This window comes from Miscanthus floridulus, chromosome 2 (genome assembly GCF_019320115.1).
Source record: "Miscanthus floridulus cultivar M001 chromosome 2, ASM1932011v1, whole genome shotgun sequence".
NCBI classification, from domain to species: Eukaryota; Viridiplantae; Streptophyta; class Magnoliopsida; order Poales; family Poaceae; genus Miscanthus; species Miscanthus floridulus.
Window position 1 is genome coordinate 131,465,856 of NC_089581.1, and position 21,359 is coordinate 131,487,214.

Genomic DNA, 21,359 nt, shown 5'->3' on the forward strand with positions numbered 1-21,359 from the left:
AATTTGGACGGTGAGGTTACAATATATAATTAAGTACAGAACTTGCATTGGCGTCAGTTTAAAAGGACCTCAAAGTAGTAGGGAATCAAACTTGGAATATTCAAGATAATTAGTATATGCAACGAACAACCTTTTCTACTTTGTGGTACAAATAATGTATAAATTAATGAGTTCAGTAAGGTACAGTAGTATGGTCAAATTGGTCAAGCATCTGTAGTGTACTACTTGACTCTACATGTACAACATGTAACCTATTGTCCTGCGCTGTTTTAATTTAATTTTGTGACGACCAATTTGGTTAGTATTTGGTTTCAGTTTCAGGCTTCAACAAATAGTTGGCATCCACATGTAGCCAAGATGCCCAATGGCACAACCTAAAGGTTAGAAAAGAGCAAAGCTGGCATATCAGCTTCCAAGAGTGTGCTACCAGGCCATTTGCCATGAGCAATGCTGCTGGCACGTACGAAGTGCGAATGGAGCACACACCTCAATCACGGCGAACAGCAAAGCTTAAGAGATTTGGTAATCCCTCCAAAAGACAAAAACCAAAGATTCATATCAAGAGAAGAAACTACAGAGTATGCAAGGAGAAGAGCGAAGGGAGCACACCCCCCTGCCCCCTGCCCTGAATCCACAAGAAAGACGATGATGAAGAGTGCCAGGCTACACAGAAGAGATTAACAACTTAACTTGCTCAAGTACATGCAGCACATTAGCCAAGAGATCATTGCAATGAAACGCACATTAATTAAGGTACAGCTGCAATGCTTGTAATCCATCTGGCCTTTTCTGGGACACATTAATATATCTACCAGGCGGGGGATCCCGCCGCCCCCCCCCCCCCCCCCCCCCCCCCCCCCCCCCAGCGTCGAATTATCAAAAAAAAACACTGAAAGCAAGAGATCCAGCATGCACGAAGCAGAATCAACAATAAAGAGACTTACAAGCGAAGTCCAAGACCAAAAGAAAACTAGAGACTAATGTCCATACGACAATACGTTGCTGCGAAACAATGATCTACGAGAATATTGTCCATGTGTTGTAAACAAATCCACTATAAATAATATGCCCATATGCAGTTAGAAGGAGCATGATTGAGTGAACATTATTTACGATCATTGTTTGTCCTCGCTACTTTATTTTCCACTCTTATTGCTGAAGTCCTCAGGCTCGGACAATATATTTTGTTTTGGTTAGAGTCAGATCAGCACACCTATAGATATGCATGAACCTCGAATACTTATATCTTCGTGATTGACGGTTAATTCAAACTGCACTATTCACTATGGGAATCAGTGGCTTTGCTGAGTGCCAGGGGCACTCGGCAAAGTCCAATTTGCACTCGGCAAAGAACACTCGGCAAAGAACCCGTCGGCAAAGGCGTCTTTGCCGAGTGTCTTTTGTCGGGCACTCGGCAAAGTTGAAACCGAAAAAAGCCCGAAAAAATGGGAATTTTTACCAAAAAAAATAAAATTTTTTTATCGATGGAGGCCCCCACCGGCCAGCGCCCACCCATCTCCGACATTTTTCGCGTGAATTTCATGGCTACGTGGCCGACGTGATTCGAACCCGAGACCTCCCGCTGTGCACGTACCTCCTCTACCACTACACCACACTCTCCCTTGTGTCTGGATTCCGTTTTAGTTTCTAATATATTATACTAAACCGAGTGTAAATTGCATGTTTGAGGCCCTAAACGAATTCAAATAAAAAAGTTATAAACTACAAAGTTTCATAACTTTTCGAGATCTACATTTTTAGTTTAGGAAGTTTTTCCATCCGAGGTCGTTTATAAAATTTGAATTTTAAAATTTTGAAATTCAAACACAGTTTTGCATGACAAGATGTTTTCAAATCAAAAAGTTGTCAACTACAATGTTTCATAACTTTTTGAGATCTACAGAGTTTATTTTGGTTGTTTTTTCATCCGAGGTCGTTTGAAAAGTTCGAATTTTAAAATTTTGAAATTCAAATGCAGTTTTGCATGACAAGATGTTTTCAAATCAAAAAGTTGCCAACTACAATGTTTCATAACTTTTCGATATCTACAGAGTTTATTTTAGTTGTTTTTTCATCCGAGGTCATTTGAAAAGTTCAAATTTTAAATTTTTAAAATTCAAACACAATTTTGCATGACAAGATGATTTCAAATCAAAAAGTTGCCAATTACAAAGTTTCATAACTTTTCGAGATCTACAAAGTTTATTTTGGTTGTTTGATCATCTGTTCATCCGACATGGTCGTTCTAATATTGTTCACAAATCTTATATATCTCTCTTGTAGTTTCATAAACTACAAGAGAGATATGTTAGATTTGTGAACAAATTTATTTTTACTTTGTCGTATGAAGAAAATACCAAAACAAACATTGTACATCTTGATGAGTTATACAACTTTGTAGTTGAAAACTTTTTCATTTGAATTAATTTACTGTTTCAAAATGTGCTTTGAAATTTTCTTTGCCGAGTGTCAAAAGAAAAACACTCGGCAAAGAAGCTCTTTGCCGAGTGTAAAAAAAACACTCGGCAAAGAAGCTTTTTTGCCAAGTGTAAATTGCATGTTTGAGGCCCTAAACGAATTCAAATAAAAAAGTTGTAAACTACAAAGTTTCATAACTTTTCGAGATCTACACTTTTAGTTTAGGATGTTTTCCCATCCGAGGTCGTTTACAAAATTTGAATTTTAAAATTTTGAAATTCAAACGCAGTTTTGCATGACAAGATGTTTTCAAATCAAAAAGTTACCAACTACAAAGTTTCATAACTTTTCGAGATCTACAGAGTTTATTTTGGTTGTTTGGTCATCTGTTCATCCGACATGGTCGTTCTAATATTGTTCACAAATCTTATATATCTCTCTTGTAGTTTCATAAACTACAAGAGAGAGATGTTAGATTTGTGAACAAATTTACTTTCACTTTGTCATATGAAGAAAAGACCAAAACAAACATTGTACATCTTGATGAGTTATACAACTTTGTAGTTGAAATTTTTTTCATTTGAATTAATTTACTGCTTCAAAATATGCTTTGAAATTTTCTTTGCCGAGTGTCAAAAAAAAATAACACTTGGCAAAGAAGCTCTTTGCCGAGTGTCAAAAAAAAACACTCGACAAAGAGCCTCTTTGCCGAGTGTCAAAAAAAACACTCGGCAAAGGCATCTTTGCCGAGTGCCCGAAAAACAACACTCGGCAAACCACCTGGCACTCGGCAAAGAGCCAGTCTCTGGTAGTGATTTCTGATCATGAACATGTCAATTTGATCTATTCAAATGTTTTATTAATATTAGCAGTTGATTATTTACTGAAAATTTTAGATATATGAAGACAATCTTGTAAACTCATCTTAAAGTATAAATAAAATGACTGATAATACTGTAATGATGATAGATGCATAATTTTGATGTTGGGTTCTAGTACTATTTCGGTGACACAAAACCATGCACATTGGAATAATTGTTCAGTGTTTCAAAAATTTAAAAGCATGTAATTTAGGAAAACAAAATGATTTTCATTAGAGAGTATTTTTCCTACCTAGCTATTTGAAAAATCTTTAGATACTACAAGACTCTACTCTAAGAAGCAGTACAGTTACTAACTTAATTACTGTACTAAGGTTGCATGAAGCAGAATGGCCCATGCATACATGTCCGTGTACTAAGGTTACTAACTTAATTACTGTACTAAGGTTATATTACAGGACTACAAAATGGTGGATCAATCTTTTATTCTCCTTCCATGTGCAAGACAAATCTGTAATGTAACTTTAATAATGTAATGCTCCATCGATGCTTGCCTTCAGTCTATAAATAGCTAGGAGCGTAGGAGGTTGTAGACATCGACCAAGCTAAGCTAGAGGCAAAGGTAACTTGAAGTAAAAACCCATATCTGATTAGTTCTTTATCGATTCTTGAGCTAGTTAGTTTCATCACCTCTCCTTCGAGCTAGCAATGGCCATAAAGCCATACAACAACAATATGAGCACAGTGGCTCTAATGGTAGTAGTCCTAGTTCTAGCCTGTCAAATCACTACTGGAAAACTGTACTTTGCCGAGTGCTTTTTATCGGAGCACTGGACAAAGCAATATTTTGCCGAGTGCCGCACTCGGCAAAATAAAGCACTCGGCAAAGGTGGTTTTGCCGAGTGCCAGGCACTCGGCAAAGCCTGGCTCTCAGCAAAGTTGGGCTTTGCCGAGTGCCGCGGCACTCGGCAAAAGTCCCACTCAGCAAAAGGTGGCCGGCCCGTGACGGCGGCCACCTGCCGTCAGATTTTGCCGAGTGCCTAATGGATGGCACTCGGCAATTTTTTTTATTTATAAAAACTTATTTTGCCGAGTGCCAGCGCTAGGCACTCGGCAAATTTTTTTTATTTTTTAAAAACTTATTTTGCCGAGTGCCAGCCTTGGGCACTCGGCAAATTTTTTTTTATTTTTTTAAAACTTATTTTGCCGAGTGCCAGCGCCAGGCACTCGGCAATTTTTTTTTTATTTTTGAAAATCAACTTTGCCGAGTGCCCCCTGGGCCGGCACTCGGCAAAGCCCACTTTGCCAAGTGCCCCCCATGGCACTCGGCAATTTTTTTTTTTGATTTTGGGCCCAAATGTTTTTCTGTGGCCTTGCGACAGTATTTCAAACTCTATTTTAAAATTTGGGGCAATTTTGACAATTTTTGATATATTTCATTAGTTTATTTCGTTTTGTCGAATTTTTTGGGATATTTCAAATTTGAACTGCAGATACATGGAATAATGGACTTTGGTCATCCAAAAATTGATACTCATGATATTTAGGGTATGTTTAGGCCGTATTCAGGAACTCACATGAAATCTCGAGTATCTTGTTGACGTAACATGTCGAGGTACTTGCTGGAAATGTGATTTTAAATTATATAAAATGCAAACGAAGTCCAAAAATCATAAAACTTGTCGAGGCGTCGTGTTATCGCATGTGGAGGCTGTGGTAAAAATTGTGAATGTTTCGAGCAAGTTGTGACGTCGGATGCCAAAAACCCAGACATCTGACATGTGGAGATGTCTGGGTTTTTGGTATCCGACGTCACAACTTGCTCGAAACCTTCACAAATTTTTACCACAGCCTCCACATGCGATAACACGATGCCTTGACAAGTTTCGTGATTTTTGGACTTCGTTTGCATTTTATATAATTTAAAATCATATTTTCGGCAAGTACCTCGACATTTTACGTCAACGAGATGCTCGAGATTTCATATGAGTTCCTGGATACGGCCTAAACATACCCTAAATATCATGAGTATCAATTTTTGGATGACCAAAGTTCATTATTCCATGTACCTGCAGTTCAAATTTGAAATATCCCAAAAAATTCGACGAAACAAAATAAACTAATGAAATATATCAAAAAATGTCAAAATTGCCCCAAATTTTAAAATAGAGTTTGAAATACTGTCACAAGGCCACAGAAAAAAATTTGGGCCCAAAATCAAAAAAAAATTGCCGAGTGCCATGGGGGGCACTCGGCAAAGTTGATTTTCAAAAATAAAAAAATTTTGCCGAGTGCCCAAGGCTGGCACTCGGCAAAATATGTTTTTAAAAAATATTTTTTTTTGCCGAGTGCCCATTTCTGGAGCACTCGGCAAAGGCCCAATAGAAGATGGGCCGCCGGCCCAAAATCCCCCGCCCCACCCACCCCAGAACCCTATCCGCCCGCCCGCTCTGCTCGGTCCCGACGCCCGCCGCGCCTCCCCGGCCCGCCGGCGCCACCACCCCCGCTCCGCCACGCCCACACCGGCGAGCCCCCACCACCGCGCGCCCCCGCCCCTGCATCACCCGCCCCCGAGCACCCCCAGCCCGCCCACGCCGCCCGGCCATGCGGCTCCCCGGCGTGCCCACGCCGGTGCGCCCCCGAGCACCCCCAGCCCGGCCGCGTGGCTCCCCGGCGTGCCCACGCCGGCGAGCCCCCGCCACCACGGGCCCCCAAGCACCCCTAGCCCGGCCGCGCCGCCCAGCCGCATGGCTCCCCGGCGCGCCCACACCGGAGAGTCCCCACCACCATGCGCCCCCGCCCCTACATCACCCGCCCCCGAGCACCCCCCCCCAGCCCAGCCGCGCGGCTCCCCGGCACGCCCACACCGGCGAGTCCCAGCCACCGCGTGCCCCTGCCCCTGCATCGCCCGCCCCCGCGCACCCCCCAGCCTGGCCACGCTACCCAGCCACACACGCGCCGCCACCGTCAGTGTGGCCTGCCGCCACCGTCCACGCGTGCTGCCACCACCGATGCGCTTGGCCGTCCTCCCCTACACGCGCTGGCCCCGCGTGCCCCCATGCTCCCCTGCTCTTGCCGCCGGCTTGGAAGAAGGAGGAGGAAGCAGCAGTAAGAAGAAGAAGGGAGGAGAAGAAGGAAGAAAAAAGAGGAGAAAGAAAGAGAAGGAAAAGGAAGAAGAAGGAGAAGGAAAAAAGAGAAGAAAAAGGAAGAAGGAGGAGGAGGAGAGGAAGGAGGAGGTGCCTCGGCTGTCTTCTTCGCGTGCCCATCCCATCGACGCCCCTACCGTCACTGAACCGCCTACAAGCATGGGCAAGGTATATCCACCCTTTCTCCGCTTGTCAGCCTTCGTGCCGCTGTGCTTATCGGCCTTCGTGCCATTTGTGATTGTCGACCTTCGTGCCGTTGTTTTTTGCAGGTTTTGGAAACCTCCCCATGTAGGAGAGGTGCTACCAAAATTTTGAACTTATAGTGTCGTGTTTCTTCTTTTGCAGAGCAGGACCTATCGGGGGTGACCCAGAGGTCCCCGATCATCTTTGTCGGCGTCGCGAGTCTGCCTGCACTGCGTCGCCTCGCCACTGCGTCGACTCGCCATTGTCTCGCTAGCCTAACTTCACCGACACCCTAGGTATAAATCATCTCTTTTTCTACTTGTCTATCATCGTAGATCGGTGTAGCCTAGTTAGGCATCTCCCGTCCAAAAGAGATATCTTTGGAGGTATGCAGATCTTTGCATATCTGCGAGCATTTCTATTTTAGATTGTCCACATTTTTTGGACAGCCCATGGATGCGTAGATGGGTTAGTTTCCATGGTCCGCTCTGGTCCGAGATGGTGTTTTGGCATCACCCCCTGTTGTTCTCCGGATACACACTCTCCCTTGCAGGATGTGTATCAGGAGAACAGCAGGGAGGTGCTGCCGAAATTCCATCTCGGATAGGAGCAGAGCATAGAAACTAACCTCATCTACGGATCCGTGGGTGGGATTAGGACCTATCCTCACCTATTAGAGAGTAGGGACACCGCGTAGATGCAATTGATGGTGACTCATATGTGCTGATATGTCTCTTAAAGGATGGAGGACCGTGAGTGGATGTAGACGCTCCAGAGAGACGAGCACGATTATGACTTGCTGTTTATAGTCAAGGTCGAAGAATTCTTACAGCATGCATTTGGTGAGAGTGCTAGAGGCCATTCTCTAGTGGTTTGTCCGTGCAGCGGTTGTGACAACAGAAGAAGGAAAGATAGGTTAACCATGGGTAAACATATTGTGAAGTTTGGATTTACTCTGGGCTACCACCGGTGGATCCACCATGGTGAAGCTGATCGTATCAGGGAGGAGGTGGTGAGACCACGGCTCAAGGCTTTCGATGATGATGCCGGGGTAGCAGACATGCTGGATGACACGTACCAAGCTCAGTTCGCTGAAGGACGTGATAAGGAGGAGATGGAGGCTGCCGTAGATGCCTTCTACCTGATGTTGGACTCAGCATAGAGACCCCTTCACGATCATACTAATGTTTCTCAGCTGGATGCCATTGGTCGCATAATGGGGTTGAAGGCTGAGTTAAACCTAAGTCGAGAAGGCTTCGACAAGATGGTGGCCGTGTGGAGCGATATGCTATCAAAGACACACATTATGCCGAAGAACTTGTATGAGTCAGAGAAGCTCCTTCTTGCACTTAAGATGTCGTATGACAAGATACATGTGTGTTCGAAGGGGTGCATCCTATTTAGGAAAGAACACGCGGATATAAAGTACTGCCCGAAGTGTAAATCCTCTAGGTACATGGAGGTAGACTCAGGTGATGGCTAGAAGAGGCGGCTTAAGATCCCCATGAGAGTCCTATGACACCTTTCGTTCCTACTAAGGCTCCAACGGCTATTCATGACCGAGGAATCCATGAAACAGATGACATGGCACAAAAACGGCACATGATACAATCCTGAAAAGATGGTACATCCATCCGATGCTGATGCATGGAAATACTTCAATTTGCGGCATCCTCTCAAAGCAGAGAAGGCTCATAATGTACGTGTCACGCTGGCAACAGATGGGTTCAATCCATATGGCATGATGGCTGCACCATACACAAGTTGGCCCATGTTCGTCATCCCCCTGAATCTCCCCCCCCCCCCTGGCATCTCCTTTCAACGACATACTGTGTTTCTATCATTGATAATCCCTAGACACCCGGGGAGTAATATGGGTGTCTTCATGGAGCCTGTGATAGATGAGTTGATCGATGCTTGGGTCAAAGGGGTGTGGACATATGACCGAGCTACAAAGATTAGCTTCAAAATGCACGTCTGGTACCACTACTCCCTGCACGACTTCCTGCCGTACGGGTTAATGTGCGCCTGGTGTGTTTAGGGGAAGTTCCCATGCCTAATATGCAAGGAAGCTGTGAGGTTCATATGGTTGAAGAAGGGTGGCAAGTATTCATCGTTCGACAAATATCGTCAATTCCTCCCACTTGACCATCCATTCAGAGAAGACGTCAAGAGCTTTACAAAAGGTGTCAAAGTGACGGACCCTAGACCGCACTTGAGGACTGGGGTAGAGGTTCATGCTCAGATAGATGCTCTCGTGCCCAACGAAGATGGTGGTTTCGTGGGATATGGTGAGCAACATATGTGGACTCATAAGTCTGGCTTGACAAGGCTCCCCTATTTCGATGACCTCCTACTGCCCCATACATTGATGTCATGCACACTAAAAAGAATATCGTTGAGGCACTTTGGGCAACGCTCATGGACACTAACAAGTCTAAGGACAACCCTAAGGCTAGAGTGGACCTAGCGACGTTGTGCGATAGGCCAAACCTAGAGATGCGGCCTCCTGCAACAGGAAAGCAGTGGAGAAGGCCTAGGGCCCCCTATGTCTTGAAAATCGATCAAAGGAGGGTAGTACTTCGATGGATCAAGAATTTAATATACCCTGATGGGTATGCAATGAATCTGAGCAGGGGAGTGGACTTAGAGACTATGCGAGTCAATAGGATGAAGAGTCATGACTACCACATATGGATTGAGCGCATACTTCCATCGATGGTTTGAGGCTATGTCCCTGAGCATGTCTGGCTAGTGCTGGCAAAGTTGAGCTACTTCTTTCGCCAGCTTTGTGCCAAGGAGCTATCTTCGATCATCATTACAGAATTGGAAACTATGGCACCTGAGTTGGTCTATGAGCTTGAGAAGATCTTTCCACCCGGCTTCTTCTTTCTAATGCAGCATCTGATTGTGCACCTCCCAACCGAGGCACGGTTGGGGGGCCCATGCAGGCCCGTTGGTGCTATCCAATCGAGCGATGTCTAAAGACTCTTCGCAAGAAATATACAAATAAATCCAGAATTGAGGCTTCCATTGTAGAGGTAAGCATTTGGGAGGAGGTTGCAAACTTCATGACATCCTACTACAAGCTAAACCTTCCTAGCAAGCATAATCAACCCCCTCATTACAATGCTGGCAAAGTTGAATCGACCCTCAGCCTTTTCAAATGCCAACTAGGCAGTGCAAGTGGATCAACCCCCAAGAGATTGGATTCAGAAGAGTGGCGCAGAATCACGCTATATGTGTTCACCAACCTTGTCGAGGTTGCGCCATTCATTAAGTAAGTTCTCAATGAACTTGTTTCAATACGACGTCACTATTTTGTATCGAACCCCATTGATTCTCTTTGGTATAGGGAATTTGTTCATCAAGAGTGGCATCAATTAAGGGATCCTACCCCGCACGAACATGATACCCTTCTTTCAGAGGGTGCAGGAGCTAGGAGGCCTGATTTCATTTCTTGGTTCAAACAAAAGGTCATATGTTCGTCGATATTCCTTATTAGCTCGTACGTTCCAATAGTATAACGATGTATCATGCTTGAGCTTGTAGGCGCAAACCAATGCGTCCATGAGTGACGAGTTGAGACCAGTTGCAAATGGCTTCAAGTTAAGGGTGATGTCATATACTGGTTATGACATGAATAGATATTGCTTCCACATGTCAAGACACGAGCAGACTCGGCCCGGTCGGAAAATCACCAACAGCCAAGTTTTTACGCCAGGCACTAATGGCGTCGAATACTACGAAATAATTGAGGAGATCTATGAACTTGAATATGAGGGCCGGGTACCTATTACTCCTGTCATATTCAAGTGCCACTGGTTTGATCCTGCGCAAACGAGACGTACCCCTCATCTTAGGCTAGTCGAGATTAGGCATGATTCTGTCTATAAAGGAAAAGATGTCTATATTGTGGCTCAATAGGGCGTGTAGGTGTATCATATGCCATACGCATGCCAAGACAAAGACCATCTTAAGGGTTGGTCTATTGTGCACCAGGTATCTTCGCACGGTAAACTACCTGTTCCAAACGATGAAGATTACATCTTTGACACAAACACATATGATGGAGAGTTCTATCAAGCAGATGGGCTACAAGGGAGCTTTGAGATAGTCTTACCTGGTGTGATGACCGCCATGGAAGTAGACAATGAAACGGTTGATGATGAGGACCTTAGAGATGTAGTGCTCAATCTGAAGGACATTCAAATGCTTGAGCGATTCTATTTATGCAAAGACAATGAAGAAGACACAGAACCTTCGAATAGTGTTGCCCATTTGGACAATTTTGACAGTGATGATGAGACCTATGACCCCAATCATGAAGATTATTCCTAAACCATGTAATACTATGTTTTTCATTAAATTTGTTATGTTTATTCATTTTGAAATATTTTACATGTATGTACTAACGCTTGTTGTTCATTCTTTGTACATTGCAGGTGACAGAACAAAGATGGTGGGCAACCATTCATCGAGGCAGGTGCTCTCGGTGTACCAGAGGCTACGCCCTCCTGATGGAGGCGAGGGGATGTTTTCGCCCCTAGCGGCGAGAGCAGGCCCGGGTTGCCCTAGCACGGGGAGGGGGAGGGGGAGGGGGAGGGGCTAGGGTCACCCTAGGAGGGACTTGCCTCCTCCCCCGGCTCTTGACTAGCCAGAGGACCTGTCTCCTACCCCGGAGGACCACGTGGTGGCCACGGGCACGACCACAGACACTCCATCGGGGGACGAGGGGACTCAGCAGATGGAGGATAGTTCTACTCAGTCGGCTCCCTACCTGCGAGGTCCCACAAGCCTTCCTCCGGTTCTGCTTCCTGACCGACGCCCACTGGTTCATCCTATGGGAAGAAGGTAAGTAACTATAGATGTTATCACTAGTACTTCATATGATACGTTGAAAATCAAAAGAGAAACTGATAATTTTTCATAATCACTTATGCAGGGGCTGGCTAGTTCTGTCGGGTGCTCTTGACCCCCCACGCACCCCCGCTACCTTCCTGGGATGTCTATGTAGGAAACACTTCCCTGGCCTTGTGGACTTGAAAGAGGGGAGGTGGGAGCGGGCCTGGTCATGGGACAGGTACAAGCTCGGCTCGAATGACGAGCAAGACAACAAGCAGGAGCGGGTTTTGGCGGACTTTTGGGTAAGTGTCTCACAACATAGCTCAATACATCTCCTCCATTGCTTAAGTCTTTTATTGAAATAATGAACAGATACATCGTGTTTGTATGCAGAGGTACTTCAAGGCCAAAGAAGGTAGAGAGACCCTGGTGGATCAGACGGCACACAGAGCCTATAAAAAGTACGTTGGTGACATGATTCACGAGGCACGACTCTAGGCCCACGTCGACTACTACAGGTCCATCAAGAAAGAGCCCCTCAACAAAACTGGCGCAAGAAATGTGGCGCTGACCAAGGAGCAGTACCTTCAGGTAGGTGAATAATATTGATTCGTTTTGAGATTTAGTAGGTCCAGAATTGATCTTCTTATATGTCAAACACTTGATGATGTGTAGGTGCCGGCCTCGTGGTGCATGTCGCATAGATCGGCATGGTCGAGGATCGTGGACAAGTACCTTGACCCAGCGTACATCGCAAAGCACGAGCAAGGCAAGCGGAAGTGGGCACTAAGGACCGCTCCAACTCACCATCAAGGCAGCCGCAACCTCCCCACATTCAAGCGGGCACTTGTACGAGATGTCATTTATCTATTCTAACGCTCAATTTTGCCTAATTTCTAATCATCTTGCCGTCTTTCTCGCAGGAGGTGGCACACCCGAACGTGCCAGTGTCGGAGTTTGGGGCATGGGCTGTGTCCCACATGGGCCCAGTGAAATCCGGTGTCGTCTTCAACCAGGATGCCCCTACCTAGGCTTACTCTGACTCGAGCGTCCACGCTAAGGTCAGAGACTACACGGAGGCGGTTAGGGCGCTCCGTGGCTCAGATCACAATCTGAGCACTGAACCCCTTGAGACAGAGGTGATCGTGAGGCTGGGGCAAGGTAGGAAGCACGGGCGGTTGTGGATTGCAGACGGCGCCGACTCCTCGAGCTCTGCACCCTCTCTCTCCGACATGAGGGCACGGAGCACGGCCAGAAGCCTTCCCATACGTGCACGGCCTACTCCAACACTGTCGCGGGTCAACGAACTTCAGGTAATTCCAGTTTCACTCATCGTACATTGAACGTTACACACATTGATTAGATTTGTAATACTGAAACATGTGATTGAAACACTGCAGCCCGAGCTAGCAGAGACAAGGGAGACGCAAGTGCACCTGACCGTAGAGCTGGAGGCCACGAAGAAGCAGATGGCGGACATGTATCAGATCATGCAAACCATCGGGCAAGCATCGGGTGTCCAAGTGCAGTTGCCAGCTCTAGCTCCGGTTCGACACTTCACTCCTGTGAGTATGAAAGTTTAATGCGTTCGTGCCGTTGGGATTGTCGGCCTTCGTGCCGTTGTGATTTTCGGCCTTCGTGCCGTTGGGATTGTCGGCCTTCGTGCCGTTGTGATTGTTGGCCTTCGTGCCGTTGTTTCTTGCAGGTTGGAAACTTCTCCGTGCAGGGGAGGTGCTGCCGAAATTTTCAATTTTGAGTCTAACATATGCAATCTCTTCTCTTTTGTGCAGCCTCCATCGGTGGGTTCAAACAATCCTGCTAGCGTGTCACCGGCGGCTGATCACGTCAACCCTTCGCTGCAGTCCGGTCCTTCACCGCTGTCCAGGGGGCCACACCTGCAGTTTCCATCGCCGCAGTAGGGATGTTGAACTTTGTGATGTTGAACTTGTAATAACAAACTTGTGATGTTGAACTTTGGTGCATTTGTGATGGATTTTCGATGGATTTATTAAATATGCGTGTGCTTGCAATATATAATGCATGTTGGTGATATAGATGTGATGATTGATCTATATATATATATATATATATATATATATATATATATATATATATATATATATATATATATATATATATATATATATATATATATATATATATATATATATATATATAGAACTACTACCCTATAGCTGGCTATAAAATAACTTATTCTGTAGCCACTTTGAGTTACGATAATTACTATGTTAATTTACAAGATTATAGTAACTCCTTACTAAGTGGTTTACTATAACGTTATGAAAAATATCCCCATATGTTATAGTAACCCAACTACGTAAATATATATTGACATTATCGTAAATTAGTATATAAAATTATCGTAAATGAAGGTGGCTACAGAATAACTTATTTTGTAGCTGGCTACTGAATATATATATATATATATATATATATATATATATATATTGTCTGTTACAATGGAATGTAAAAAAAATTGCAATTCTCAGGGTGTTTGCCGAGTGCCATGGGCAAGGCACTCGGTAAAGTTTTTTTCAAAAAAAAATTCTTTGCCGAGTGCCTCGCCGCGGCACTCGGCAAAGTATTTTTTCAAAAAAAATCTAGAAATTCTTTGCCGAGTGCCTAAACAGGGACACTCGGCAAAGAAATTATTTAAAGAAAATAAAAAAAACTTTGCCGAGTGCCTGGACGGGGGCACTCGGCAAAGTAATTTTTAAAACAAAAATAAAAAAAAACTTTGCCGAGTGCCTGGGCAGGGGCACTCGGCAAAGTACTTTTTAAAAAAATTAAAAAACTTTGCCGAATGCCTGGGCTGGGGCACTCGGCAAAGTAATTAAAAAAATTGCCGAGTGCTGGGTCGGGCACTCGGCAAAATAACCGTTAACGGCCGGCGCGCAACGGCCAAAAATATTTTGCCGAGTGCCACCCCAAGCACTCGGCAAAATTATTTTTTATTTTGTCGAGTGCACCGATAAAAAGCACTCGGCAAAGACCCTTTGCCGAGAAAAATTTTGCCAAGCGGACTTTGCCGAGTACTACACTCGGCAAAGCCTTTGCCAAGTGCAAAGGGCTCTTTGCCGAGTGTAAAAACACTCGGCAAAGCCGCGGCCTCCAGTAGTGAATCATGTCATCTCATTGCACTCCTACTATGATACTAGCAAGTACTCCTAGAAGATACCTGCAGTCGTCAGCTACCACTGCTTCCTCCACAAAAGCAGGGATGATGGAGGGCACAATCACTCCCACAGAAGGTGGTGTTCCTGGTGCCGCAGAGGACGTCCGCCCTACCAACCCAAACCACAGCCCGGGGATCGGTCATGCATTCACCCACAACAAGACTGGGAGGAAGCTGCTTACTACGATCAGTCAATGATCGATGATTCAACAAGCAGTCTGCAGTAGCAAGTAGCTTTATTTTGTTCGTTCCCCGGCCCTTTGGTCTTGTTGTACTACCTTAATTTTCTTTTTAGTTGCCCTTTGTAATGGTAATTTGGTATATCTATATGATTATATGAGTTTGTCATTTTCTGTCCTTCTCTTTGCAAATTCTCACTACTATAGAATGGACTTGTTGTCCCGGGCGGTAACGGCCTTTAGTCCCGGTTACCGCGCCGGGACAACGATCCCGGGACTAAAGGTGGAACCTTCAGTCCCGGATCATCGAGCCGGGACTAAAGAGGGACCTTTAGTCCCGATTGGTGTTACCAACCGGGACTAAAGTCCCTCGAGCCGAGCAAACCTGGCGCACCCTTTAGTCCCGGTTGGTAACCCCAACCGAGACTAAAGGTTCACCCTTTACTCCCAGTTGGTAACCCCAACCGGGACTAAAGGTTCCTTTTCTTTTTCTTTTTTTTTGTTTAATTTGTTTTCAGTTCAGTTACACATATTTGTTTAATATATAATATGTTTTTATGTACGTATTCTACGCTGCTAATATAAATACACGCACGCATATAATTACATCTAATTCTCATCTCGAGCATTATTATATTCGAATAAAGTATGAAACTATATATATTATAGATATATATATATGTATATATACAACACTTTCATAATCTTGTTCTCGAAAATAACGATATCAATAAACATTTAATTTACATCATTAGTTCCTTAGATCAAAGTAGAACTCGCCGTTGGGATTTAGCACTTTTTCTAGAAGATATCCTACTATTGACTCTTGAACTGCTTTCAGATGGTCTTTTTGCATGACCCTTCGTTTCAACCATTCAGTCTTGCATTTGAAATAAAAGGAAAAGTATTAATACATACATATATATATATATTCATTTAAAAATAAATAAAAAATTGATATATACGTACTCTGAGGACATCTTCAGGAGTTCTTCTTATGTATGCAGTGATAAATTCACAAACGTAGTATCTACACAAGTTATTACCTGGTTTCTGTCGCAAACACCACTGTACGAGAAGAAGATTATTCTCATCATCTCACACGTAAATTGAAGTACGATATAGTAATTAAACAAGTGGGGAAGTATATATAGTACTACTTACTGGTATTTCAACTACATTAAGTGGTGCCTTGCAATCCTTGCGGTGTTGCCGAATAAACTCTTTCCAAACCATGTGCGACCAATAATGTACGATCATTAATAAATTATGGCAAAGTCTATTCAATAATAGTTGTGCGCGAGAGATCGAAATTACCCCTGGATAATGTCTATCATATCTTGGTATTGTGCTCGCTCTTTTCTCAATGAGTCCAAGATTACTAACTGACTTGAGTTTAACTCAATGACAATGAGTATCCAGTGAAACCTGCATTGGTTTATACACACACGTACATGCATATAAGTTGTATTGATATTACATAAAATGTGTAGACTACATTATTATTAACACTTACTCAAAGTTGTACGGGAAAAGTATTGTTGTTTTGTCGTGCTGCTTCACGAAGAACTTCATGATATTCGTCTGTGCTTCAGATACCCAGTGGTCCTTGACAATAATATCGGTTTTGAATACGATATAAGGATCAATGAAGCCAACACTGGTGTCTTGTATTCTTTGGAGCTCTGACATCTGGAATCTGTATATAAATATAAGTTACATGTGAGGATAATTATATACACGTACGCATGGAAGTGAGTTTATTAAATAAAAGTAAGAATCACTTACAAACAAAAGGAGCTAATGATTGATTTGTCCAGAGCGTCCAAGTGGAATAGTTGATGCAATTCTTTGAAACTAATATGTAAGATGTCATCGCCATGGAAGTAATGATGATCTCTAAATCTGACAAAGATCCACTGCTCACCCCTGCCACACGCCTGCATGTACCACTTGTTGAGCAAGTACATTTGCGTACCCAATTCATTCAGAGCCGCAGGGTTATACAGACTTTTGCCATATTTATAAGTCTTCGAGGTATCAACTTCTAGGTTTTGGATTGGAGCTTTGCCCGTCAATTGATCCAAGGTTAAACCAGTATCTTTAAAAAAAGCATTAAGGGCTTGAACCGACACTTCTCCAAAGTTGTCTGGTCGATAGACTTCTATGTTGAAACCATATTCATTAGCAACAACAAGATTTTGCATTGGTTGCTTCTGTTGTCTGAGCTGTGGGACATCCTTCCCTGATGCTCTTTTTCTTTTCTTATCTGCATCATGTGACTTCATGAGGGAGCGGTCATAGTCTGATAGTGGCGAAGGCTTACGAAGTTCAATCATCTTTTTCTTGTGAGCATCGACCTTCTGCCTCAGCACATCTCATGGTATGTAAAAGTACAGCTTCTCCTTAAGCTTCGCTTGACTCTTGTTTTTGATATCTATAAAAAAATCTTTCACTTTTTTGTCTTCTTCAGCTGCTATTTGCTCATCAGTCTTTTCAGGAAGTATTTCTTGAGAAATAACTCTTTTTCTCGGGGTCTTCTTTGCCGCCGAGACCTTAGACATCTTTGTAGTGCGTCGTTGTGGAGGGGGTGGGGGCGGTGTTGGAGACCGGCATGGAGGCGATGAGACCGGTGTTGGTGGAGATTAGCGTGGAGGCATTGGAGATCGTTGTGGAGGCGGTGGGGCCGGTGTAGGAGTTGGAGATCGTTGTGGAGGCAATGGGGCCGGTGTAGGAGTTGGCGATCGCTGTGGGGATGAAGTCGTCTCGCCCCCCGCGATGCTGTGATGAGATGGGGAATGAATGATTAGGCTAGGCTAGGGGGAGACCCTGCTACAAAACAAGTTGTGTGTCAATTATTTTTGAAGCCAATAGAAAATTAATGGAAAATAATATTTCATTCACTTTCATTCATACCTAGGGTGAGGTAGGGGAAGCGGTGGCGCCCCAGGAATGACGATGAAGCATTTGCACCATTGAATAAATGTCTTCTCTACTTCTCCTAGTGTCTTCTCCCCATCACTGCCTTCAATGTCAAGAGGAACATTGTTGTAACCTTTGAGCACTCTATCGACCGAGATGCTAGCATATCTAGGTTGAATAACTGACCCATGGATTCTTAGTGTCTTCGTTCGGTCTATTAGAGATACAACCCCGACAGCCACCATAATTGATGCATTATTACCATTTGGAATGTGCAGCTCACAGGTTGTTAGAGGCTCGATAATGTCATCAACAGGGAAGCGCAACCCGGCGTCGTCTTGAATAACTGGCAGCTCCGTAGAAGCACAACTGCTTTTCATCTGACCAACGGGGCTAATGGTGACTCCCGGTGTTGATTGCGATTGCATTTGACTCATTGCTAGCTGCACTTGCCTCTTGATCTCCTCCTGCATTCTTGCCTCAAGAGATTTTTCTCGTTCACGTGATTCAAGCAATGCTTGTCGTGACTCATCAATAAATTGCTCCAATGCACGGATTCGTTCTGCCTCCTCATCCTTCTTTCTCTGGTGGCTTCTGTAGGTATCCTTGTCTACTGGGAATGCGTGTAGCCACGGAACCGCCCCATAGCCTCTTGTTCGACCACCATATTTGGGATTCTCTAGGGCATATATCAATTCATCCTTCTCTCTGTTGGGCTTGAAAACACCACTATCAGCTTCTTCCCTAGCACGAGCTAGTCTCTATGTTGCTCTCTCAATTTTTTGGCCAAAAATTAGCTTGCCAGTGTCTGGGTCTAGGCTTCCCCCATGAGCTTAGAACCAATTCTTCGCGCGTTGAGGCCAGTTCTTCTCTATTGTTTTAGGTATGATTCCCTTGGCAGTAATCTCTGCTTCTAGGTTCTGCCACTTGGGAATAGCACTCCTATAACCACCTGATCTCATGCGATGATGGTATTGCTTCTATCGGGCATTCTGCCAATTCCTCATCATACGTTCCTCACTATCTTGAGATGTCTTGTATTCTACGAAGACATCTCAATGGGACTCCAACTTGACAAACGCCTTAGCATTGAAATCCGGCGTAGCATTCTTCAAGATAAACTTTTTTATACAATGTCTTCTTCCAACTCTAGAATAATGTTGCCATCTTCTTCATTGTCCAATCCCTCACTAGCTCCTTCAAAGCATCATCTGCTTGTAATGTGAAATGCTGAGTGATATCTCTCCAAGCTAGGTTCTTATCACGATCAGATACAAAACTAACATTAGGAGCGGATATCTTCTGCTTCCATTCACGAGCACTAACTAGGATTCTATCCCTTACAATGAACCCATATTGATTGACATATGTCTGAGCATGTGGTCCCAATGGTTTACCAGTGTCGGTGTCGAATTCTGATATTATGAAACGGCCCTCTAATGGCTTTTTTGGCCCTTGGACTTTCCTACTTTTGTCGGTGGTTGATGTAGATCCAGAGACCGGCTACATGAGTAGAAACACAACGATTAACAACAAATATATGTACGCATGCATCTATAAGAGATGATAGATAATCGAATATATACCTCGCCAGTATTTTCTTGCGCGACAATTTGTTGATCTTCAACCACCGGCATATTTAGGATATCCTCATAATCAGCAAAGTACTGACTCGTGTCATCTACATCCACATTGGTGCCGGCGTTGATAATATCCGCCATTATGTCATCACTTAAGTTATCATCCGGAGCAGCCATTTGTATCTTCAAGATAACACATAGATAGAATTAATATGGTACATAACATAAGTACATGTGATAACACATATAGAATTACTAAATCCAATTAAATATAATAACACATAATATTTCATAAGGATAAACAATAATAAGGTATAGGCTTTAGAATCGAATCAAAAACACTTTTGATCCAAAAACATGGAAATAAGTACATGTATATATATACACATAGAATGATACAATATATTTTCTCTCCCTCTCAACACATTGAAATAAGTGCATATGTCTATATCTCTAGATATGCATGTGATAACACACATAGAATGTCTCTCTAGATACAATTTTCTCTCTCTCTCAACACATGAAAATAAGTACATGTATATATACATATAGAAATAATTAAGTACATATGTATACATATAGAATCTCTCTCTAGATATATATAGAGAAATAGAATATATAATTACTAAATCCAATTAAATAAATATAACATGAAATTAGATAAACTAGTAATAGATAATACATTTTAATCTAACATATATCAAAACCTATAATAAAAAACTATCTAAAAAACTATCTAAATAAAGTACTAATTAAATTTTAATACATTTAAATCTAACATATATAAAAAACTATCTAAAAAACTAACTAAAAACTAACAATAAACTACTAATTAAATTTTAATACATTTTAATCTAACATATATATCAAAAACTATCTAACATTTTAATACTGGCGAGGGCAGCTAACATTAAACTACTAATTAAATCTAACATTTTAATCTAACATATATATGGCCGAGAGCAGCTAGCTAGCTAGCAGGCTGGGGTGGCGGATGGCGCGGGCCGGGCAGGGCGTGTTGGCTGGCCACGAGGCCGAGCTGAGCACCTCGCGCGAGGACGACGTATGGCAGAGACGGTAGGGCTCGACGACGAGGCCGGGCGGGAAGCGGTCGGCGACGGAGGGCTTGGATGGGGCGGCAGAGACGGGATGCGGCGGAGAGACGACGCGCGATGCGGGCCGAGCGGATGGCGCGGCCTGGCGGGGGTAGAAGACGACGGCGGCGCGGCAGAGACGAGCTCGACGTATGGCCGGGTGGGGCTATGTGACGGAGGCGAGATCGAAGATGGCGGTGGCGATGGCAATGATCGACGTGTAGATCGAAAAGTAGAAGATGAAACCGTTCGATATATATAGGCCGGGACCCTTTAGTCCCGGCTGGTAACACCAGCCAGGACTAAAGGACATTTAGTCCCGGCTGGTAAGACCAACCGGGACTAAAGGTCCAACCCTTTAGTCCCGGATCGCCTTACAAGCCGGGACTAAAGGCTTTTTAGTCCCGGTTGGTGTTACCAGCTGGGACTAAAAGTATTTTTGGCGGGCACCGAAATTGTCGTCCACCCTTTAGTCCCGGTTCTTGGCCTGGGCCGGGACTGAAGGCCTGAAAATTTTGACAACCCGCCAGCGTAATTGGAAAGACCTGGGATTTTGATTTTGTTTAATACTAGGTTAATCAATTAATTCCATAGCAACTTCAATACTTTCCAATATTTATTTTAAAAAATACTATTGATTAACTCATTATTTATTGTAAATATAAAAATTTTGTAACCTAAAGTTTTTAATTTCTTTTATGAATATAGGATGTAAATGTTACTAATACTAAGTAATTTGTTAATGCAAAAATATATTTGTAACTTAAAATTAATAAAACTAATATTATTCGATAGGAAATTTATTATCACATTATTGTAACGTCAATGTTTCAATTTTTTCTCAGTTTTTGACCAAAATTGACAGGAAATTTTTGTTGAACCTATAAAAATAAAGAAAATGTAATATTTTTTTGTTCTACAACTTTTTCGAATGAAAAAATGGCCTATATAAGGATTGTAGATATTGATGAGATG

General features: G+C 43.4%; 1 protein-coding gene across 1 annotated transcript; it reads right to left on the minus strand.

The window, feature by feature from the left end:
• Positions 1-5,799: 5,799 nt before the first annotated feature.
• LOC136537073 (glycine-rich cell wall structural protein 1-like) lies at positions 5,800-6,144 on the minus strand. The gene has a single exon (XM_066529162.1). It carries the CDS (start codon positions 6,142-6,144, stop codon positions 5,800-5,802), a length of 345 nt encoding a protein of 114 aa, XP_066385259.1.
• Positions 6,145-21,359: the final 15,215 nt, after the last annotated feature.

Excerpts from the sequence above, each read along its gene's own strand:
- LOC136537073 (XM_066529162.1), bottom strand. The coding sequence starts at position 6,144 with ATGCAGGGGCAGGGGCACGCGGTGGCTGGGACTCGCCGGTGTGGGCGT.